Raw genomic sequence first — 23,613 nt, 5'->3', positions numbered from 1 at the left:
CTCCCTCTGTGTGCGCGGCGCGCGGCGCACGTGGCGCGGGTGTGTGGGAGTGGGGCCGCCGCGTGCGCCGCGTTACGTAACGGCGCGGGGCGGGGGCGCGGCCCCTCAGGGCGCTCCCGGCCCGGAGCGGGGAACTGCCCGGGGCCGGCGGGAGAGGCGCGGCCTCGGAGGGGCGGGAAGGCGAAGCGGGAGGCCGCCGGGCCCTTTCGTGCTGGACAGCTGCGAGCTGAGGGGGGCGCGCGGCGGGGAGCGGCGCGGGGGCGCAGAACCGGCCCCGGCGACCGCTCGGCTCGGTGGAAGCGGGGGGGGGGGCGGCACCGCTCCTCCCACCGTCCCGTGAGGCGGCGCGTGCTTCCCTGCAGCACCCGTAGCGCAGGCCGAGGGTCCGGCCGTGCCGAGGTGCCGTGGCAGCCGATGCCCCCCGTGCTGTGGCGCTCAGCGGATCCGGGATGGACGCGAGCGAGCGCCGAGGCGGCAGCGCGGAGCACGGCGCGGCTCGGGCCGCGGCTGCCTGGCCCGGGGCCGGGCGGGAGGCGGCGGCGGCGGCGCCCAGGGCGGCTGCGGGCGCTCGGTGCGCGGCGTGCGCGGGAAGCGGCCCCGGCGGGACCGAGCTGCACGGCCCCGAGTCCGGCGGCGGCGCGGCCGCCGAAAAAGCCAACAGGTACCCGGGCAGCGCTCGGCGGGGGTGGGAGCGGGGAGCGGGCGCTGCTCGGGCCCTGGCGCCGCGGGGCTCCGGGGGTCGCGGCCCCGGGCGGGTGCGGGGAGCGCGGCGCTGCTCGCGGCTCCGGTAAGCCGTGCCTCCTCCTGGGATCGGCTGAGCCGCGGGCGTCAGCGACCCTCGGGTGGCTTAGATGTGTGCTTCAGCTAGAGACTGTTTCGCAGTGCCAAAACAGAAATTGCTGAAATGACATTTTTCGTGAGAGTTCGGAAATTCAGTAGTTTGGTTTCTTAATCTGAAAAAGAGTTAAAGAGCTGTAATGTATGCAGCGTTGGACAGGCATGTGAAGTTACCACGCAATGCTTACACTTATGTAATGATTTATATAGTAAGAGTACGATACTAATGACACTGCCGACTGGAAAAGATTTAATAAAAAAATGAGGTTCATATCCCATCTGTAGGATTGGAATCTGTGATTTGAGGATATTGACTGTTTGTTTTTTAGTCCGCAAAATAAGCAAATGTAAGGAGAGGGAGATTTTATCTGTTAACAGTTCTGTAGCTGTTGACTTCAACAGCTAAAAAGTATGACGAAGACTCTGAAGTCACGAGGCCTGAAATCTTTGCATCAGGTGTATTTTGAGGACCTCCCCGTTCCCTGAGATGCTTATAACCAGGTACAGCCTTCAAGGCTAGAAAACCTTAAAGAGATCAAGAATCAGCATTTATTAATGATTTTAATACCTGTGTTGTTTAGAAAATCTAGACTAAACATCATCTTATTTTTAGTTGCTAGGCATCTTAGCAAGCTGAGTGGTTTCAATGTGATTTTGCCATCCATGATGCTGGAGCTGGGAAGGAAGAAGGTAGAGGAGAAAAACTTCAAATGCAAAAAAGTGAGAAAGATACAACAGGAAACTTAGTGCATGAGGATTAGGACATTCCTGGATATTACATGACTCTGCAGCCATTCCCATAAAAGGTTAATTTAGGGAGTAATTTTAATTGGGTGGCAGTAAAAAAAATCAACACAAGTATTCCTTGGTGAAGTTTAACCTCTGTTTTACAGCGAGCAGCTGAATTGGAGCCAGTCGCACAGAGATATGATGATGATGATCCAAGAAATGAAAAGGTGTTTGCCTGAAGAGAAAAGGAGTTCTAACAAGCCCAGTACCATCAGTGCTCTCAACTACGCCTTGCAGTGCGTCCAGCAGGTCCAAGGTGCGTGCGGAGGACACCGTGGTTTGCACAGATGGCAACAAATAGCATTAAAAGAATGCATTCCAGTTATCCTGCAAAGAGTTGACTTTCTGAAGCACTATGGTTTTGTTGCCAGGTTTTTTTTGTTAAACAACCCTGTTATCTCTTCTGTTGAGGTTACCCCTACTGGTTCTCCTTTCTTCGGAGTCCCATAGCTAGGAGGCACCTAATAGTAACTTTCTATGTATATTAAAATGGTATTCCTATCCCACTTTGAAAAATTATTGGTTAGTTTGTGTTTTCCCACAGAACTAAGTAGCTAAAATTGTACTGCTTCTTCATGCTTGTATTCTGTAACAAAATGAGATTACTCCAGTAGTATAATCAGTGTTCCTTTTCCCTTTGTCACTACACAGACCTTCTCATCTCACCTTGGACTTCACCAAAAAGATGACAAAAGTACAAGGGCTGTAAGAAATACTTTCAAAGTAGTCTCCTTACTGACTTCCTTGTGTTTGTTTTGCTTTTTCTGTTTTGTTTTTTTTTTTTTTTCTTCAATTAGCAAACAATGACTTTTTCCAGGCTCTGAATGACCGAAGAGCATTTCAGGCAGATGTGGTGACATACAGCATAGAAGAGTTGGTGGCAGTTGCATCTGAACACACTCCAAAAAACACTGTAAGAATTCAGGCACACTCAAGGAGTTCATTCAATTTCATTAAATTTAGTCTCCTAACATTGTTTTGTGGAAATAGAATGTGTAAGATGGAAAGGCCTTTAAATTTTAGCTAGACAGACCTTCAAGTTTTTAAAGGTAAATCAAGATTACATCTTGTCTGTGCTGTGTGTGAAGAAATACTAATTTATTTTTCCTTTACCAGAAGCAGCAAATAGCTCTTTGAGAATTCATTTACAGCAGAGTAATCTCTTGAGACAGCCGAAAGTTTTTAAAACCAATCAGATCCATAGTTATGAGGGACTTTTGGTTTCTATTTGTACTCCACATTTAATTTTTTTTTCATGTTTTGCAATATATGTTATGATTTCTGACTCTGCTTTAAAGATGTGTTTCTTGAAATTCAGTACTTCTGGATGATGTGTCAAAAATGCTGCTAATGCTTGAAAAAATGCAAAAAATATTGGAAAGCTCTCAGAATGTTTCTCTGTGTGGAATTGTCATGAATCCTCTGAAATTTGTGGAGTATGTGGAGTGATAACCAGTCATTCAGAGCAAAGACAAACATTCATCTGTTTTGAGAAGACTAATGCAGTCTTACTAGCATTTGTAAATCTTGAGTACACTGCTGCAGCACTGGAGAGTGCAGTGGATCACACTACCCAACACATTTTTGAACCTCAGCCTGAGGTTGTGGTGTGTGGTGGTTTGGGGTTGGTTGGATTTGGGGTTGTTTTCCTTTTAATCCTTGCCTTATCACTGCCATGTTTCAGGCAATGATTGCCTTTAATGTTTGCTTTCCAGGACACGTTTGTGGCTGTATTTTCTTTGCTGTCTGGACGCATAGTGCATATTTCTGAGCAGGCAGCATCTATTCTGAGCTGTAAGAAGAAAGTGTTGGACTCCTCCCGCTTTGTGGAGTTGCTTGTCCCTCAGGATGTGAGTGTGTTCTACACACACACTGATCAGTCTCACCTGCCCCTTTGGAACATGGAAAGTCAAACAGGTGGGACATGGCAGTGCTCCTAAATGCTCTGTGTGTCTTTCTGTCTTTGCAGAATGAGGACAGGTGCTTATGCTAGCAATATGCATCAGCCTCATTTGTTCCCTTCCACTTTGAAAACTGGAGTGGCTGTGGGACCAGTCCTAGCTAATCTTCTGACAGCTTAACTCTTATTTGGAGTAAATGAAAGGCACATACTTCATTGTTTCATGTATCATCTTACTCATTCCAAATACTGCTGCTTTCTGAAAAGAAAGTAAGTTATTGTGAGCTTCAAGTTGTTTAATCTACACCTTATGGTTGCTTAGGTGCTTTGTCTTTGTGGTCCACTCACTGCCTGCTGTGAACACAGCTCATCAAACCCAAGTTTAAAGCTGATTTGCTATGTAGTGCTGGATGTGTCTACACTGAGACTTTTGAGTCCTGTGTTATTTGTGAGCAGTTCAAACGTAGCTTGCAGGCCAAGGCCGTGTCTTTTGCCCACCTTGACATGGGGCTGTTCTGGCATCAGTTCTGAGAAGTCCAAAGTTCTTGTTTCAGAAGATATGAGACATCTGGAGGTTTTGAATGCCGGGGATTCCACAACTTGGATGCCAGTGATGTGCCTACCCAGTAAAGCAGTGGCACCTCAGTGGAGTTATGGTTTTTTTGTCTGTATATAGTTTTTGGTACTTGGCTCATAAAGCCAGGAAATATCACCTTTCCTTTTCAGAGTGATGCGTTGGAGAAATTTTTTTAGTGCATTGATCGGTTGGTTGATTTGTTTGTTTCCTTTTTTTTTTTTTTTTTTTTTTTTAATATGCATTTCCTCTGAATTTAGTTCCAGGTCAGCAATTTCTCTAAGAGGGAGTGGACTAGAGAGGAGAGATAACATTTGAGGTGGGAGCAGACTGTTGAACAGACAATTCAGTAGCTGAAAGAGTAGGTTGTGAGACTTCGGTCTTGCTCAGAAAGTCTGGAGAATGTGGAGTTTTACACACTTCTGATAGGTGTGACCTTTTAAAGGATATTAACTGATACTTTCAATGTGTTCATCTTATTAGCTTCTCCGTATGAATATGCCCAGGTGAAATCCTTTTTCTGCAGGATCAAGTAAGTGCATTATTACAGTTTTATTTTTGTGTAGGCTGACAAGGGGTACAGTACTAGAGAAACTGTTCAGTTTTTATAGCTGAGCAGTGTGAGCTCATGAAACTCCATTACAAAATAGGCTTTCTGTGTTTACTATTGTCATCCAGTAGCACATTTTGAACACCTTGCCCAGAGTGATGCATAAACTTACACTGGACAAAAGGAAAACTGTTTATACCTTTTTCTCTTGGACCTGTTGGTTTCCTTAAGTAGTCATGCAGGAGAATGATCCTGTGAAAAATTGCTGCTTCCCCTTTTACTGTTTGAGAGTGGAGGCAAAGAGTGTTTTGCGTGCGAGATTGGAGCAGAAGCCTTAACAGAAACTCACCTAAGTCCCACTGTGCAGCCTGGCTCCTGAGGCTTGTGAAGCCTGACTTGCTGCTGCTGTGAATGCTGTTTGTTGCTTAGTACCTGACTAATCTTAGAGCTAAAAGAGGGGAAAAAAATTGAGATTGGCTTTCAATCTTCAGTGCAGTTCTGTCCCCAGACTCAGGTGATCTCTGGATTTCAGTAAGAACTATGTGCTTCTGAGCAGATTAGACACTTACTCCATCTTTCAGTTGATCATTGATTCATTCATGTGTTTCAACAACCTTAGCTCTTAAACCACCTTTGTCTCTTGAATTGTGTAAGGGTACCTGAAATTAATACAGCAGGACAGATAGCAATGTTAGGTTGGGGGAACTGTTCCTTGGACACATAAACATTTTACAACAGTTTTTCCCCATGTTTTTGTACAACATCTGTCTCTACTTCCCTTATGTAACAGATCTTTTGATTATGTTGGCTTTATGAATAAAAATATTTTTTCACAAGCATACACTCTAGGCTTAAGGAAGAAAATAGTTTTTTATGAGTTAGACTTCTGCTGTATCCAATTTCCATTTGTATCTTTTGTTTTCCCAAAGAGAGAAGTGTCAGAAGTAGTTTTTATGACACTCACTTCACTTGCTTCTCTCTAGAAACAAAACAATTTTACAAAACTAAGTGTGCAATAAGAAAGTAACTTTTAGTGTAAACGATAATCTTCAAAAATGTAACTCAATTCTTTCTGTTAGAGCGAGGTATGATACTGCAATTGGTGGAAAAGTACTTGCAATAAAAAGTGTCAGTTGTTACCACAGCTGTTGTAAAGCCATGGTTAAGATCTCATTGAGAATGTTGTGTGCTGCTGCAGTTCAAAAACATTCTAGGAAGACAAATTCTTAGGGAAGATAGTCAAAGAACAACAGTGCACCAAGTCTGGAGCAGTCTTTCTTATGTAGGTCTGTGAAAACTAACCTTGAGGGAGACGTGGTGTCAAATAAACAACAAGCAGAAAAAAAAAACTGTTTAGCTTGAAGAAGAGCACAAAACCAGATGAGTGGTTCTTGTGACTACTCTTGGACTGAGAATTAGAAGGTAATCTTTAACCATTAGAGTGGAGTATTTCTAGACAGTGTCTGAATGCAAGTGTTGGAGACAAAACATCTACTTGACTTCAGCAGGAGGGAGGTCAGTGTTGCTGAGTGTATTGACCTTAGATCTCAAAGGAGTGTGCATAGGACCTGATTATTTGGGTTTGTGCTCAGCATAACTTCTCTGGGCAGGGCTCTCTGCCCTGGCACACAGTATGTGAGCCCTGAAACCATGGTGTTAATCCCTTTTGCTTTTCCTCAGGGGTGGGAAAGATCAAGAACAAGAAGCACGTTGTTACCCCTTCCGAATCACCCCATACTTGGTCCACGTGTGCACTTCTGTCCATGTGGATGCAGAGTCCTGCTGCTTAGCTTTGGCTGAGAAAATCCACTCTGGATATGAAGGCAAGTCAGGAGGTTCCAGTGGAAAAATATCCAAGCCAATAGAAAAACACAGTGTATGAAAGTCTTCTTCCTTTGTTTAGAACCTGTGCTTGGGTAGTCTCACCTGTGTAAGTTGCAGCTTGTGTGTGCATGCATGCAAATCCAGAGTATCTGTGCTGCCTTTGCCAGGCCCCAATGCATTTGACCTCTACTTGTTATTTTTATTTTTGAGGGAAGTCTGTAGTACCTAAAAATACATAACGTTTCTGTGAGTTACTGGTTAGAAAGCAGCAAACAATTATGAAGTTCAGGAACCAGTAAATATCATGAGCAACAGTAATGCCCAAGTTTTCTGTCTTAGTGCATATTTTGTTTCTATTAGCTCCTCGAATTCCTATGGATAAAAGAATATTCACCACCACACACACCCCTGGATGTGTTTTTCTGGACATAGATGACAGGTGAGAGATTTGAGTTTTTAAGACCTGTGAGGTATGTATGGAGAGTAGAAAAAATAATTTGGTGATGCATCTGGTGGAAACCCAGGTAAAGTTGCTGAACTGTACAATTGCAATATGTAATTAAACAAAACAGTTTTGTGTTAGTCCACTCATGGAAAACATCTCATGCTCCACAGATGTAACCTCTTTTGTTGGTTTAAAACACATGTTAAACAGAACTGCAGTCAGTTTTCCTTATCCAGGGCAATAGGGAGCTGTGGTAGCATCAACAGTGGAAAATGAGCATAATTACTGACAATGTGCCTATGACTCGTTGTCTTAAAGATACGTTTTTTTTTTCCCTTTGCATGTAAACAAGCGCAAAACTGCCGGCAAATGTGAATATCTGTTAACTCTCCAGGCACAGAAATGTTTGTCAGGGGTATTTATGTGTCAGTATTACACTGCAGGATTATGAGATGGGTTGGGAAGTGTTCTGTTGCTTTAGTTAATTTCACTGTAGATTGTGCATGGGCACTTCACTGATCAGCAAAGGGTTAAGGATGGAAATAGTTGAAATTATATTATAACCTGTGATAATGTGTTTGGGTTTCAGAGCAGTGCCTTTGTTGGGTTACTTACCTCAGGATTTAATTGGAACATCCATACTGATGTATTTGCACCCAGAGGATCGTCCTTTGATGATCACTATTCACCGGAAAAGTAAGAGCTGCTTTTAGAGGAATTTCTGTTGATTTTATGATTCTTTATCATTCCTTTATCATATTGCTTGACATGTGACTGATCTGCAATCTAGACAAAAATTAACTAATTAACTCATGCAGTCAGTTTGAGATCAAGATAAATTCAATCCCAAAGTTCTAAGAACCCCAGTCATTAGTGTTTGTGCTTGCACTACTGTCGTAATGTAAGCTTAACCTTGTTTCTTGATTATGTTTTTCTTCCAGTACTGAAATTTGCTGGCCAGCCCCCTTTTGAACATTTACCTATTAGATTTTGTACTCAAAATGGGGATTATGTCATACTGGACACCAGCTGGTCCAGTTTTGTGAATCCTTGGAGCAGGAAAGTTGTGTTCATCATTGGCCGACACAAAGTCCGGACGTAAGTCAGTTGTGGAATTGATCAAATAAAGTGCTTTTCATTGATTACTCTGCAAAACAAAACAGCCTAAGTACTGAACCAGGGACATCTTTTGCTGATGTGACAACAGCCTAGCATCTGTCTTCAGACCATTCCTTCAGAACAGCATTAGTCTTGTTTATTAGGTGTGAAAATAAGTGAATTACTTTGAAGTAAAAGACAAAGCCAGCTTTTTATTTTAGCAGGTTTTTGCATATAGTTGATGTCCAAGTCAAAGTACCAGTTTTAGATGTTCAAAATCTAAAAAGCAGTATAAAATTAATCACTTTAACAAATAATTACCTAAAATTCATTCATGCTCACCAGAAAAACCCAATAATTGACCTTCTTTTGGTATATTTACTTGATACAGCATTTAAATATTTACCAAGGGAAAGCCTTTTATAAATGCAGTTAGTATTGAACATACAAATTAATTTTTCAGATGTGTCTCCTTAGTTTTCAAGAAATTTGAAAATATGATTGACTGCCTTTTTACCTGGTTTCTCTTAGAGAAAATGGCTTTTGTGAATGGCCTTCTGACTTCGCCAAGTGATCTTTTATTTTATGGGGTACGAGTTTGCCTTATGAGTGAAGGAGACAGAGGGGGCAGATGCTTGTCAGCCTTAACTGGTGTCTCTGCTGGTGCATTGACTTCCCTGGAGCTTCTCTGCTCTCACAGCACTGCCCCACTACCCCAGCAGAGCAGCTGTTGGGACAGATGACATTCCTCTGTGTTGATGCAGCAGAACAGTCAAATTAAAATAATCAGAATCAATTAAGAATATGTTCTAAGTGTTTACAGCAATCTTTTCTTCATCAAATGAAAGTGAACAGTGAAATACTGTTGGCTCTCTCCAGAAGCCCTCTGAATGAAGATGTCTTTGCCCCAAGAAGTAAAGAAACGAGCAGCGTGGAGAAAGAGATAAGAGAATTACAAGGACAAATTTACAAACTGCTTCTGCAGGTAAAGAAGGCAAATGAATTTCAGAACACAGGCTGGCCTTAATGAAGGCTAAAGAAACTTGAGTTTGATTAGTGGGCTGTTTTGAGAATGGTCTTTTTAAAAGTCTGAATGGATACAGCTCATTACCAAAAACCTCATTACCAAAAAAAAAAAGAAAATCTGTTTGACATTTTTGTCAAGTCTTTATGTTGAAAGGTAAATCTGCATCTTGAAACAGCTGGAAGCATGGCAGAGAATTCTTCATAAGCAAGTAGTAGAGCCCAGACAAATACTGACTTTTCACTCAATTGTCTCTGTTAATTCGAAGTTCTGTGTTGCAAAGTATGTTGTTTCCTTCATTTTGTTCTTTCAGAGGATGATTTTAAATTTTTTTTTTCCTCTCTTATACAGCCAGTTCACAGCAATGTTTCCAGTGGTTATGGAAGCCTTGGAAGCAGTGGCTCTTACGAGCACTACATCAGCATAGCATCTTCAAGTGACTCCAATGGGAACTGTGCAGAGGAAACACAGGAACCAGTAAGTCTATAAATGTGTCAGTGCCTGCAGAGTAGTGAAAATACACCTGTAAAAATGAAAGTGTTTACTGTGTACATATGTGCTTCTCATAATGAATTTTACTGAAGTGGAAAGAATAAAGCCATGTTCAAGCTAAATTGGCTAATTACAGGGTGCTGGCTTTTGGTTTTTGCTCTTAATTTTGCTGTCTGCTATAGAAGAAACTGGAAGTAGTGCTGTCCTAAAACAAGCATTGCAAATACCTAATTTCCTTGTCAGGCTCCTGAGTAAGTTATCAGCTCATTCTCACTGCCAAGTAAGAGCATGGGTATTAAAACATTCAAATGCTGAGGCTGTTTGAGCTTTATCATAGTTAATTTACTTAAATTAACTACAATAATTGGATTAATTAAGTTTACAAATAACCATAGATACGAGCTTTAGGCTGATAGTCTGCTCCCTTTCAACTGGAAGAATACAAGATCCCAAGTCAGCTCCTATGGCCTCTTTGTACTTACTATATTCTGACTTTGTGTTTTTTTGCGTGTCTCAAGATGACATTGCAACAAGTTTGTGCAGATGTCAACCGAATAAAGAACCTGGGGCAGCAGCTGTACATTGCATCGAGGAGCAAGCCACAGAATGCAAGTGAACAGGCTGCAAGCTCAGAAGTTTTGGGAGGTAAGTTAATGTAATTATGATCCTTAAGGTAACATGAACTCCTGTAGATCTGTAGCCATGAGTTTGGCTACCTGGTGTTACACTGAGCTTTAGGTAGCATTTTTTAGCGTGGCTTAGGCATGAGAAGAGGTTTGTTTTGTTTAAAACCCAAACAAACAAGTTCCCCACCCTCCCCCCAGTTCATCCCTAAAAATAACCTCAGCAGATGCAATAACTTTTTAACTCCTCCTTGAAATATGGAGGAACATATCTGTCTCTTTCTAGGTTAGCAAACTTCTCTGTTTTCATACTGTAATATTTTCTAGAGAAAATGCACACGTGCTTGTAACAAGTAGTGTGGAAGCTTCCCTTGGTTACTTACATGTGAACTCCTAGAAATGATCATAGGCTGGACAATATGGCCCTACTTCCCACTGAAGTAGGGATTTAATTGCTGAGTGCTTAATGTTATATTAATGCACATAATTTGCAGTTTGTATATAGCACAAATATATGGAGAAACCTGGGTGCTCCCTCAAATATCATAGGAATCTGTATTAAAATATTTTCCTCTGTGATACTCTCTATTAAAGTTAACTGCTTGTGCTATCCTAGAGGAAAATATTGATAGGACTCTGGCCAGTGTATCCATGGTATACAAAACTATGAATTACTGTCAAATAATGGATTGGATTCTATGATGTATAAATGAAAGAAGAGTACTATTAATTGCAGGCTTATTTCCAGCTTAAATGCAGGAGGTTTTGTATACCGTTTTCTTTGTGTTTGCTTGCTTTTTCAAATGGATGTTTAAGGTGGTGTGGGGGGTTGGATTTTTTTAGGCATCTTTCCCCCTCTCCTTCCTGTGCCTCAAAACATATAAATTGAGATAAAAGTGCAGAATAACTTTGTAATGAGATCTGTGCTGTCATAGGCCATATATCCTTGTATCATTATCTGGATTCCAGTATATAGTTATCTCTGTGTGTGTATATATATATATTTATATATCTGTGTGAGGATAGTGTCTAGATGCCCCTGAGAGGAATATTTAAAGGTGTCCTCTGTTCCAGGGAAGAGGCACCCTGCTTCGTGTTTTCTTCAGACACTGAGAGGGGATAGCACAGAACCAGGCAACACATTTTATGATGATCCAAAGAAGACTCCACATGTTCCTTCCTATCAGCAGATCAATTGTGTTGATAGTATCATCAGGTAATAAACCATGAAACCATTTGAGTGATACAACTTTAAGATTAATTGGCAGAAAGTAAATATCCAAGCAGTTTGCATTGGCCTTAAACTGTCTGGCATTTGAGCTGCGAGATAAAATCGAGATTGTTTGTAAAGTTTTCTGCCTCTCTGAGCATTGGGATGGATTGCCCAATCTAATTACACAGCAATGAACAGTTTAGGACCTAAGAGATTCTGTTTGCAACGATTTGTTAACTGTTGCAACTGTCTGTTGTTGGTGCAACAGGAATTTAAGTGAATTTTGATGGTCCTAATATGTCAGTGTCTTCTTGTTACGTGCTGTGAGAACATCCATATAAAACAGGAAGTTGGTATAACTTATAAAATGTCAGTATTTAACCCAGTGGATAATGTAATCTTTTTTCTTTTTTCTTTTTTTCCCCCCTCAAAGAGTGATAGATTTTATTTAAAATACTCCTTGGAAAGCAGATACGTGTCCAGAACTTCTTGCAGTGAATTGTAGATACTAGTTACCAACCTCTGGATCTCCAGTTTGGATTGCTCAAATGTTTGTCTCTCCAAATGGAGAAAAACATCCCCCAAAGTAGAGAGAGCTTCCTGTGATATGCTTTCATTTCAGATATCTAGAGAGCTGCAGTATTCCAGCATTGAAAAGGAAGTGTAAATCTTCTGCAAATACATCATCGTCATCTTCAGAAGATGACAAACACGTCCAGCAAAGTGAGCAGGAAGTCAGGGCATTGGAAGGTAACACAAAGTGTACTGACAATCATATTAGAACCACAAAAACTGATTTGGGTTTTCTTTATATGTCACTTTTGTGTGTTCCAGAGTTTGTCCACTTTTCAAACTGTTGTGTTGCTAACAGTATTTTAGTAAATATTAGCAAATATTTGCCTAAACTTCCTAGATCTTCCAGTTAAATGTAAGCTAAAATGTTAAGTCTTTGCATCAAAGGAACTCTTGTTTGTTGTTGTTAAATGAACCTTCTGTTGCTCACTCATTTTATGCCACATTTAGTATGTGCTGACATTGCACTGGCATGTAAATACTTTTTTTCGTATATAAGACTGTCTTATTTAATAGCCTGCATAGTTACTGGTTATTTCTGACCCAGTGAGACTTGATGAATTGGGAGCTTGGAACGGAATTCCATGTAGAAACTTTGTCATTTGCCAATAGATACTGCTATGCTGTCAGCAGTTGAGTCCCACACACCAATATCTGCTGGTCTGGAAGAGACGCTGAAAGACCAGACAACTGCAGGCATGGTGGGAGCTCCTCTGGCAGACCTGACCCTGTCCAACAAGGCTCCAAGTGTCATATCTGTCACCAGCCAGTGCAGCTACAGCAGCACTATAGTGCATGTCCCACACCCTGAATCAGGTACTGTTCACACTCACAAAACACTGACTGATATTTAAATTTACACAATGTTTCCAGTACACGGTGAGAAAGTTTTGTTCATTTAAGGTACGTCCTCAATGAATATGAATCCTGAAATACTAAGGTACTTCTCAGGGTGCTGTGAAGAAAAACTTGAGCCTGGAAGTTTTTAGGGTATTTTAGTAAAATGGTTTCAACAGACTCTACGTTGTTTCCTTTCCCCTTGAACGTCATTGCATATGCCTCAAACACAACAATGTGCTTTTGGCCATTGAGGTTTCAAATAAAAATTATTATGGGGCCAATATTACTTCATTTTAATGCAGAAAGAAGCAAAAAAAAAAAAAAAGTATGTAGCTGCTATTGTACTAAGAAAATACAAAGAAAGAAGGGCCTCTGAATTCAAAGTGAATTTGAAGTTTTCCAGACCATGCAAAGTAATTTGCTCAGTTGATGCTAGTTTAACTATATTGGAGTTGAAAGGGTGTTTTCTCCCCATGCCTCTGCTCAGTAGCTCAGATGAGGTTGTTTTCTGTTTAACATTCTGGGTTTTGTGGTAGTTGACACCAGAAGGGCAGAGCAAAGAGTGATTTGTTTTCTTCCCTCTTCAAAGAAGTGACTACAATGGAGGATGCTGCTGTTGGAAGTGAGCAGATTGAGCTGCCTCCTGTGAATGCCCAGAGTCTCACTGTGCTGCCTGAGGACCTAAAGCCAGTTGGGCTAACAAAAGAAACATTGTCAGCCCACACTCAAAAGGAGGAGCAGAACTATGTTGACAAGTTCCGACAGAGAGTCTTGCTCTCTCCATTTAGGACTTACCTTCGACAGGGAAGTGGAAGTAACAACAGACATTCCTGTGGCCAAGGTAGGCAGCAGCTTTGAGAAATAAAGACTTGTTAGATGATTTACAAGACCACCCTGGCCATGAAATCTGGTTCTCCTTTGTATAATTTAGTGAGTGTCTTATTGTGGCTGCTTACAGAATGCTTCCTTTGGATTGCCAAGATTTGACAGCAGCATTGCCCACACAGAAGGTCTGCTCAGTCTTGGGTCTTGCTATCTTAGACTCTTCCCAAAGGAGATAGTTATTGCAATAAAGCCTGCAAATCCCAGGTAGTTTGTTGCCTCCCCTTGAAAGAACGTAAAAGGTCTGATTGGGATATGCCAAAGTGATCGATAAGAAAATTGATGGCATGAAGAAAAATATTGTAGATATGTCAGCAAATCCATCACTGATTTATGGAAGAATTGTCCAGAGGAAAGTCAGCTCTCTGACTAAGCCACACTTATTTATCTTTTTTTCCTCTTCTTTTTTTTTTTTCCTGGTTCTGTCATTTCAGTGAATGTTTATTTTTCTTCCTCAGGTGATTCCCCTTCAAAGCAGATGAGCCCAGCTAGCTGTAAAAAAGGAAAACATGGAAAATTCAAGCGCCAAAAGCCTCAGAGACAGTGCTTAGATAGCTACTCTTCTAGTAAAAATAGAATTAGTCTTCCATGTGAGAAGAGAAGAAATCAGAAACAGTTGTTCTCCCCTTCAGAAGTGTCCTATCTGCGGTCCTCCAGTCTGAATGTCCATCCTCCTGTGGGACTTCCTGCCTATTCAAATCCAGTGTCCACTTTTCCAACCTCTTCTGGAGGAGAGCAGCTTGCCCTTCGCTCATCACAGCCTCAGTCCATGTCCTCATCACAGCTGTGCTGTGGAACACAGTCATACCCAGTCTTTTATCCCCCAAACATAGGCACATTTATGGCTGTATTTTTTCAGGGTTTCCCCATGTATGCTCAGATGCCTCAACATGTCTTTCTCCCTAGCCCTCAGTGTGTTTATCCCCCCTCTTCATATCCATGCACCACGCTACCTCCAGCACCCCCTCCTTGTGCTCCATCACCAGTAGCACCACCCTCTGTGGATCAGCCCTTTCCAGCCTCTCCTCACTCATCTGTGGAGGACCAGCAAGAGGGCCAGTGTGACCAGGCCCTGCTGCTGAGCAGCTCACGGAGCAGCTCCCCACTTCAGCTGAATTTGCTTCAAGAAGAGCTGCCAAAACCTATGGAGCTTTCCATTAGTGCTGATGTTAAGCCACATGCAGAAGATAAACTCGTAAGTAACAAAGGTTTTTCATGTAGAGGAGAAACTGACTTTTGCAGTGTTCTGTCACCAAACTGGTGGTGATGATCTGTGTGTCAGAGACACAGACTTTGTTAGCTGCTTTTTCTCTTGGCTGTGCTATGTAGTCTGCAGGTCACGAATAGCACAGGAGGTGGAGAAAGCAGTTTATACTTGTGCTTACGGGAGCTTGTACCAGTACAGTGTGGGCACTTAGTAAATGACAGAAATGTGAGATCTTCTGGCCTAGGCTGCCACAAGCTGCTTCTGCTCAGCATTCTGGCAGCAGCCTTTTCAATGGAACTGTCAGCTAGAATTTGGGGTTTGGGGCTTTTATGCATGTGGAACTTGGTTAGTGCTGCGCAATTTGCATCCTTTTTCACCCAGTCCCACAGTCTCTGTGGAGAACCAAAACAAAGGGAAGATACTCTTCTAATTACTCCCTCTGTCTCCCAGGGATGCAGCTAATGAAAGAAGAACAGGGATCCGTGTGGGTCGGTTTCCATACATGGGCATAGAAAAGGCCTCTCCAACTTCCGCGGTAAACTCAGAGGCAGGAATCTGAGCTCTGAAGGCAAGGAAAAAATTGTTGCCTCCTGAATCCAGATTGGGCTGGAAAGGCTGGATCAGCTGAAACTGCAGGGTAGGGTCCTGAAAGGGGAGCTGGTGTACCTGGAGCTGCTGAAGCCGTTGCTTCGCATAGTGAATCAGGGGAAGACTCTCATTTTCCCTGTAGTGCACCTTTGCTTGATGTGTATGGCTGCTTCACGCTATCTAACAGGATGTGAAGGGAACTGACTCCTCTCTTGTCAGCAGAAATTGTTAACTTTATGCAGCCATACAATATCCTGACAAATTGGGGAAGGATCTACAGCAGAAACCAGTAAACTAGAGTTCAGATGCTTGTTGATTTTCACCCATGAAGAGTGTTATCCTCAGTTCTAAACCACCACTCATTTTCAGAGCTAAAACCTCCAAACCTGTTGAATTGATATGAGAACTTGGTCAACATGTGACAAATGCAGTAACTGCATGAATTTCCTTTTGCATACTTCAATGTAACTTCTGTGGATGTGTTGGATCTGCTTTTGTCTCCAGGATAATGATCCAGAAGACAGTGGTAACAGTGCTGCTCTTGAATTTCCTGACCGCTCGTTGTATGAGGACTCTCAGTTGGGTTCAGGCTCAGCAGCATCAGGCAGTGGATCAGCTTTATCTGCTTCTTTAGGCTCTAGCTTCAACGAGACTTCTGGTCATGGCACAGGTAGGGAGGCCCAGGATTTAGGTATTTAGTGCTAGATGGCTTGCTAACGTATAATTATTAGCAGGATACTGTAGTGGGGATGGGAAATCCGTGTAAGAAGATCCGTGGCCTTCACTTTTCACCAGCTTTCAGCATGTGAAGCCAAGTTTGTTTCAGTCAATGTAGTTGGAAATGTGAGTCTATGAAGTTATTCCTTTAATCTGGAAGTCCCTCTTCATTTTTCTCATTATCACTTTTCTCTGTCTTAGATACTACTTTACATCTTACTTGACAAAAGGTGAATCTGCCTCTAGCAGGACCTCTCAGAAGCAGAGAAGATGAGCCAATTAATTTTGAGAAAAGTGAATAGAGCTTTGGAGATCTTTAATAATTTGAGACAATGCATTTTATCTTTGAATTCTCAATAGGTAGTAATTGCTGGAGCAATCATCTGGGAACACCTGTGTTTGTATTACAGAGCTAACTTGCAAGAATACACTGGGGGTGGTGTACTTTTTGTGCTGAATTTTCCAGGCATCTGCTTTTTTTCTTTTTCCTTCCATGGTCGTTCTCAGCAGGTAGTGGGAAAAGCAGCAAGTATTTTGCCAGTAATTATTCTTCTGAAGCTTCCAAAGAAGAGGAGAATCAGGAAGCCGAAGAAAAAGGGACAGCTTATAAATCAAAACCTGAGTCAGCCTGGGTGATGATGGATCACACACCTGAGAGATTTCTAATGAATTACCAAATGCCAAACAGGTTGGAAAACATCAACAATTTCTGACATGTAGATTGCAATTGTGCATGGAACTGTAGGATTAAAGTGACACTGTGGAAACAGCACACATAGCAACGAAACTTCAGGAAGGTGTCTTAGATTATTTTTGTGCAGTTTAGGCCTGGTTATTTACTTACTTTTGTCTGCTTTTTTGCCATTACCCTGTCTGTTAAAATAAGGTAACATGTAACCCTTTTTGCTGAAGTAATGGGATTGGTTTTTGTCCTGTACTTTGAATGCATATAGGGGTAAAACTACAGATTATTTGCAAGTTTCTTGTGATTAGCTTATGTATGTATATAAATTTTATAATTGGATTCCATATTTTAAAAAGCACCACATAAAGCCATAAAAAAATCCACACCGAACAACCAAAAACTTGCAACAAAGCCAACAGCAAACAAACCCCAGACTGTTAGCCCAGTGTTGAAAGCAGCCTTACAAAGCAAATAAGGTATGAAGTACAGTTCCCTCTCAACAGCTGATGCTGTCTAGGCTTCTGCCATAGATTGTGGTGAACAGACACTCACAGTGCCAGTGCCTGCCTTGCTTGTGTAGTACAGCTGTGCTCATAGGTGTCTCTTCCCTGCAGAATCAAAGAGGAAGTTCTAAAGCAGGATCTGGAGAAGCTGGCAGTCATGCAAAAGCAGCAGCCTTGGTTTACAGATGGGCAGAAGAAGGAGCTTGCAGAGGTGCACTCGTGGATCCGGACCCAGACTGTCCCCCTGCAAATCAGCACCCAGGTGAGCAGTGGGAAAGGAGCTGCAGGTCACCCCTGCCTTGGCCAGCCCAGGCATTTCCAGCCAGGGCCATCTTACAGGGTTGGCTTATGGGTGTCATCATCTCATGTGGAGTTGGTTTTTTTCTCTTGGTATTAAGTCCTTTGCTCTTTTTCTTATAAAATTGTTACTATAATTGAATAGCATGTAATGCTGGGATATCAGTAAAAATTAGATTAGGTGTGTTCAGGAAGCTGAAAAATGTTCAGTCACAGAGGAGGCTCAGGTGTGTTGTAAGAAACACAAAAACAGCCAGTTTTTTGTATGTGTACTCATTCATCCAATCTTACACTTCATTATTTTAGCTGGTATAACTCTTGGGCACTCTGCTGAACTGCTTCTGGTTTGCATTGATGTATGTTAGAGACGGCCCTAATCAGTTTAAAGGGCTCCCAGGTGCTATGGAGAATGGCAAGACACATCTAGTCCCACAAAGACCTAGAGCTTCAGTGTTGAGTTGTACAGAAAATTTTAAGGCTGTGTTCGTGTACTGGAGCACCAGAAAAATCTCCTGTCTGTTTTAGCACTGCATGTTGGGCTGGGCTTGTGAAGTGTGGCGTTCTGAGATGTGGTATTTATTCTTAGAGAAGAAAAACTAAGACACGTATGTCCTTGGCTATAGAACAAGACCAGAAAACTAGTCTTTGTTTTTCTAATACCTCACTGATAACATGCGTCCTGTTGTGGTTAAGAGCACTGTGTTTGATTCAGATAGCAAAATTCTGTCCAATGATCATGTAGAAAATTCTGTTGAATGTTTATAATCTCAAATGTTAGGAAATGTATTGGTATGCAAATATCACTCTTTTCTATCTAAGGTCCTGAAACTGTTCCTAAGCAGAAAGTTGTGTTTTCCAGTGCAGATTGTGATTTTGCAAATACAGCCAGGCTTCTGACAGTAGCAAGAAATACAGGACTTCTGTTTGGAGACTTTGTTTCAATATTGTACTGTTTCTCAAGAACAAGAAAAATATCAATACACTCAGGCATTTCAGCTGTTTGTTAGTCAGTGTTGTTGCAGTCCAGATCTTCAATGAGGAGCTTGCTTATATAGCTGAATGATAAGGTCTTCAAATTCAAGCAAGTCACATGCCTTTTTATCTCAAAGGTAGAACTGTGTGTTCCACTAACCAAATTAACTGATTTGAGGCAAGGTAAATGGCAGGTGCAAGTATCTGCAGGATACCTGTGTAATTAATCTCTGCTTTTAGAGGGGTCTCACCCCTCTCCAACCTCTTGAGAGGTTTCAAGAGATTGCAGTGTGTCATTCCATAGGATTTGACCCTTTGAAATATACTCATAAAAAGAATTTAAACTACTATTTCTTGCTCCTTTACAAAGGGCTGTGTTACGTGTGACAGCAGGGAAGCAAGTTGTGAGGCTGCAGTGGCTGATGACAGCATGGAGAACAAGGGAGAGCCACCTCCAGTGCTGCCACGCTGAGGACATCAGCACCTGTGTCAGTGCAACTGCTTGGTGTCACTGCCACCCTCTTCCCTCTGGCTGTGCTCCCTAGCAGCAGTGAGTCTCCGTGGCCATCTCTTACCAACATGAGCAGTCACACATGAAAATCCATCTTCCTCCATTACCCCTCCACTCCTGGCATGACTCTGAAGACCATCTTTCAGTGGGAGGCTGTTTCACTTTCTGACCTCACAGACTTGACAGAGAATGGTTTATGTTTGTAACCTTTAACTGCTCAATGATGAGCAAAATACAAAGATTTTTTTTTTTGTTTAGCTGTTTGTTCTTCTGAAGTTGGCAAGTAAGTGTGAAAAGATGCAGTGTTTAAGAACCTGTGGTGATGAACCTACTGATCAGAGCACGTTTATTCTCCAAGTAAGGTGGATGTATTGAAGCCAAGCTACAGTACTCTTCATTTTTGTTCAATGTTTAAAGGTCTAAACTAAAGATCCAAATATTCTGAGGCTCTGAAATTGCTGTGGCTGGTTTGAGAATCCAGTAGGCTTTCTAAAGAGCAGCTGAAACTGGCTGAGTTATTCTGCATCAAATGCCTTTTACCAGCTTGTGCCCATCGAAAAGAAGTAAACAGAAGTGAAAAAAAGTGAATTATTCCCTATGTTTTTTGTGATGTGTGTTTTGGAGTCAAGTTGTTTTACAGCTTTTGATCTTAAAGCTGTGTTTATCAAGACAGATATATAAATTAGTTAAGGATAACTGGTTTGCAAATACACCAGAGATTAAATTACATACAGCAATTAAAAATACCCAACCAACCCAAAAGTATCAATCCACAGGCTCTACTTTCTAAAAACAGACCCATGGAAAATTTTCTCTATCAAGGCAAGTAGTTTTATTTTACCTTGGTAGTGCTTGGGAGGGTGAGTTTGTATCTTAATGTTTTCTTTGTTGAGTGGTTAGAGAAGTTGAATCCAGACATAACAAATAGGAAATTATTTAAGCAGTTTCTCTGATTTGTTTTGGTTTTTTTTTTTTTTTTTTTTGTAGTGATGCCAAAACCAAAAAGAATTCATTTTTTTTGCTTTCAAAACTCACATGTTGTGGAGTTAAACTTAAGCATCAAACCACATATTCATTATTTCTTAGCACTGTTGACTTCCTGCATAAAATTTAACCTCTTTCATTATAATGGAGTCTCTGGTTGTTGAAATCCATGGATGAAAAAGGAGTTTGTAGTTCAGAACATGGTAACCACTTTGAGTATGTAAAAGGACTTGTTCTCATTAATGTCTCAAAGTGCTCTTCAAACAGGACATGCTTGGCTAAAAACCTGGTAAATTTTGTCTGATTTCCCCTCTGTTTATCAAAAGCTGGATGTAATCAGGTTTTCCTTGTGATCTTATTAATCACCTTAGCTTTCTCAGCAAAGTTTTAGAATGCAACATGTTATTTACCCTTTTGTTCTGTGTGATCCTTTTGCTGCTGTGTGAAATATTTTCATTTCTCTAGTTTCAGTTACTGGTAAGCTTCAAGTAAGATACTGTGATCTGCAAGTCATTGAAGGAAAACTGTATTTATCTAAAGGTTTCTTTACTTGTAAAAGTCAATCCAGTGACAATCTTTTTATTTTAAAGAAAGTTATTTTTACAGAATTTCGAGTTTTCAAGGCTAATTTGACTCAGGCAGCGTTCTTTTTATGGATTTGGGGGCTTTTTTCACAGTTTTTGCCTCTTCTGTTTATACCTATTGATTTCTATTTATTCTTAAGCTACGTTTCTTTGTCTTTCATTTTTTTCACCTTGAACTTGTTTTTTTCTTGTGTTGTTAATCAGCAGAGGTCCACACACCTTCAGTACTGCTTGTGTTCAAACTTCATACACCTCTTAAAATAAGAGACTTCAGTAGGTGTTTACATGTAGCAGGTCATGTATTCAAGTAGGAAGATGTGGGCAATATCTTACACCTTTCCTAGTCTTTCTACAGCATTTTCCAAACATGATATTCTGCTCTATAAGCACACTGTGTAAAATATTTGCTCTAAAACATGTAATCAGATACTTTGTGTAAGGGTTCTTTCTTGGTTGGGAAGCTTCTTAATTAACTTATCTGTCAAATTAGATTTATTCACTAGAATCCATTCTACTTAGCTGTGCTTAAATTAAAATGATTGCTTCAATGCATTTTGAGATTTAGTGAAATAGATTAAATTGAATATTTCAGGTAAGGACAGCTGTCTCCTTCAAAATAGCTTGGAACCCTAAGCCAGAGGGAAAGTTGTGATAAAAGTAGACTCTTTTGTGTACATTATTTTTATTTCCTGAGTTTGAAAGTTTTGTTTATTTCCCAAGTATGAAAATGAACTGATTTGCAATGTCTTAGCAGGCAGACATGTAATTTCTGTTGTAAAACAGCGAGACTTACTTCAGGAGAATGGCAATATGTACCTAACACTTGAATAATGATTTTGATCCATAGGTCCATGAACATGTCAAAAAGATGACTATTATTATCCCAGCTGTATAAAAAGAGGCAGACACAAAGGTGCATACCCACAGTTTATTCCAAACTCGGGAGTAAAATTTGGGAGTCTTCGCTTGCTGTCTTTGCTACAAGTGATCAAGATTCTGTATGTGGAAACCTGATCATGTTACCCGTGTTTCTTGTTTGGAGATGTTAACCCTTCTTGTACCCCCTACTGCTGAGAATTTGTGCCCAGTAGAATCATTGAACAACAGCCCAGACAGTTTTTGAATTGCTGTGAATACCACAGAGCCTCTGGCCATATCTAAGGAAAATTCATGTGCCTAGGAGTTTGAATTCCAAGTTTGCAATCCTGGCTGAGTCGGAGGTGCAGCATCCCTTCTCTGGGGCTACACATTTCCTGGCTTATGGAAAAAATTGTGGTGTAGGAGAACAACGTAAGAGGAGTAAACAGATTAATCGATGCCCTGTGTGATGATGAGACAATTAATTATTTGCCCAAAAATCAAATGGTCTTGGCTGCAAAATCAGCGGGGTTTATCCCCCTAGGAGGAAGAAAAACCCCAAACTTTCCCAAGGTACTCTTTACCCTGCTAGAACCACAACTTCATCTTGCAAAGAAATGCCTTATCAAGCCTTTGACCTCATTTCCATAAGTTTTCAGGAACTGGCAGTTTTTACTTCAGCTTGTACTAATCTTTCAGTCTCTGTAGTGTGCTGGAGTGATCACAGCAAGCTGCAGTTCTGATCAGAAAGGCCAATGGAGTGAGTGTTGCAGCTGGATTTGCACCTGCTGTTTTGTTTCTGTGGCTTTGTTTTGCCTGGCAAAATGTTGCAGACAGTTTAGAGCTGCTTGGAAAATCACTTAATTAGTGTTCAGAGGGACAACATGCTAGTACAGCACTGATGCAGTTATTACCCCCTGTGGGGGTGTCAGCAGTTTGGAAACCCTCAGAGGATTTCGCTGGCAATTTTTTTGTTGTTGTTGTTGTATTCATAAATGTAGAATTATGTTTTTAAAAGATGAATTGTTGTGCAGATATTTTCATGGCATTGCTATGAACAGAAGGGGACCCTCATGTATTTTTACCGTGTGGTAAATACTTGCTGAATGAGTAATGTATTGGTGTGTCTTCCAGCTGAATTGAGTTTTGAATCACAATTGAATGAATTTTTACATCAGTTGGTAGGAGTATTTTATTCAAACAATATTCAGCTGTGGTTGAATTTACAGTTGTGATTTTAACTGTACACTTTAAAGGAGCATCTGATTTTATAAATAAAACTGAAAAATATATGCTGCAAAGAACTGTTCAAATGTGTGTTTTTGTTCTTGGCAATGTAGAAAATATACTTTTAGCAGAACCCTCAATACTTTTTTTGCTTGTACATGGTTTGGGGTACAGTGTCCATGGGGTCGTGGGTAGAGTGAAAATGGCCATGTTGTGACACTTTTTGTGTGTGAAATATTATATCGTTGTTTTTAAACTGCTGGGGTTTGGCATGCAGGACTTAAAGCTTCTGTCTGTGATGACTTCTCTAAAATTTTTTTGTTGTAGAGGAAGCACAGAGAAAAAGTTCATAAGTTTAATTCATTAGTATGTCTCATAGAGCAAGGAAGTTCTTAACAAATTTCACAGCAACAATCTGTTCATCTTTTTCTGCTTTAAGGGACTTAACAGACAGATGTGATTGATAGTGCTTAAAGAAGCCTGCAGGAGAAAGGCAAAATGACTGCAGGGAGTACAAGGTACAGAACAAAAGTAGCATCACACTGAATTGGAAAAGAAGTAATTTTAGATGAGTAGGTAACTGAACAGCTTCTGATAAGGTAAGTGATGCAGTGCCTTGAAATACAGGCATCTTGAAAGTAACATGAGATGTATCATTGCTGATGGTTTATTGGGGTCTTTTTAGGGGTCATTTTAAGCATCCTTAAAAATGTGAGTCAAATTATCTGTCTATTCCAAAAAGAGGATAAATGAATGGGCTTGTGAAGTGAAAAACGTTCAGGGTGGATCTTTGTTTTTATTCAGAGATCTAAACTC

The 23,613-nt window shown here is 41.0% G+C and overlaps 1 protein-coding gene across 9 annotated transcripts; it reads left to right on the top strand.

Annotated features, from left to right (window-relative positions):
* Window positions 1-22: 22 nt before the first annotated feature.
* Window positions 23-21,866, top strand: PER3 (period circadian regulator 3). 9 transcript variants are annotated; one of them, XM_068171545.1, is made up of 21 exons: window positions 23-39; window positions 1,731-1,882; window positions 2,424-2,539; window positions 3,342-3,543; window positions 4,584-4,632; window positions 6,331-6,473; window positions 6,835-6,913; window positions 7,509-7,615; window positions 7,861-8,017; window positions 8,897-9,002; window positions 9,393-9,518; window positions 10,052-10,178; window positions 11,231-11,372; window positions 11,992-12,119; window positions 12,555-12,758; window positions 13,372-13,623; window positions 14,123-14,859; window positions 15,964-16,129; window positions 16,684-16,864; window positions 17,476-17,626; window positions 19,004-21,866. In XM_068171545.1, the coding sequence occupies exons 2-21, from the start codon at window positions 1,765-1,767 to the stop codon at window positions 19,103-19,105; spliced, it is 3,393 nt and encodes a 1,130-aa protein (XP_068027646.1). In that variant the 5' UTR covers window positions 23-39; window positions 1,731-1,764; the 3' UTR covers window positions 19,106-21,866. The 9 variants fall into 9 exon arrangements, with proteins under 9 accessions (XP_068027646.1, XP_068027647.1, XP_068027642.1 ...); XM_068171541.1 differs by lacking the exon at window positions 23-39 and adding an exon at window positions 86-661 and having other exon boundaries at window positions 8,900-9,002; XM_068171540.1 differs by lacking the exon at window positions 23-39 and adding an exon at window positions 86-661 and having other exon boundaries at window positions 16,687-16,864.
* Window positions 21,867-23,613: the final 1,747 nt, after the last annotated feature.

This window comes from Anomalospiza imberbis, chromosome 23 (genome assembly GCF_031753505.1).
Source record: "Anomalospiza imberbis isolate Cuckoo-Finch-1a 21T00152 chromosome 23, ASM3175350v1, whole genome shotgun sequence".
Classification (NCBI taxonomy): Eukaryota; Metazoa; Chordata; class Aves; order Passeriformes; family Viduidae; genus Anomalospiza; species Anomalospiza imberbis.
The sequence above is the reverse complement of the archived record's forward strand: the minus strand, read 5'-3'. Positions and strand labels throughout refer to the sequence as shown.

What these genes read in the sequence shown, in the direction of transcription:
- PER3 (XM_068171538.1), top strand. Translation starts at nt 450, where the DNA reads ATGGACGCGAGCGAGCGCCGAGGCGGCAGCGCGGAGCACGGCGCGGCT. An exon ending in GTGCGTCCAGCAGGTCCAAG is followed by an intron (nt 1,883 to 2,423) that starts GTGCGTGCGGAG and finishes TTCTTCAATTAG; the next exon opens with CAAACAATGACTTTTTCCAG. An exon ending in GATCACTATTCACCGGAAAA is followed by an intron (nt 7,616 to 7,860) that starts GTAAGAGCTGCT and finishes TTTTTCTTCCAG; the next exon opens with TACTGAAATTTGCTGGCCAG.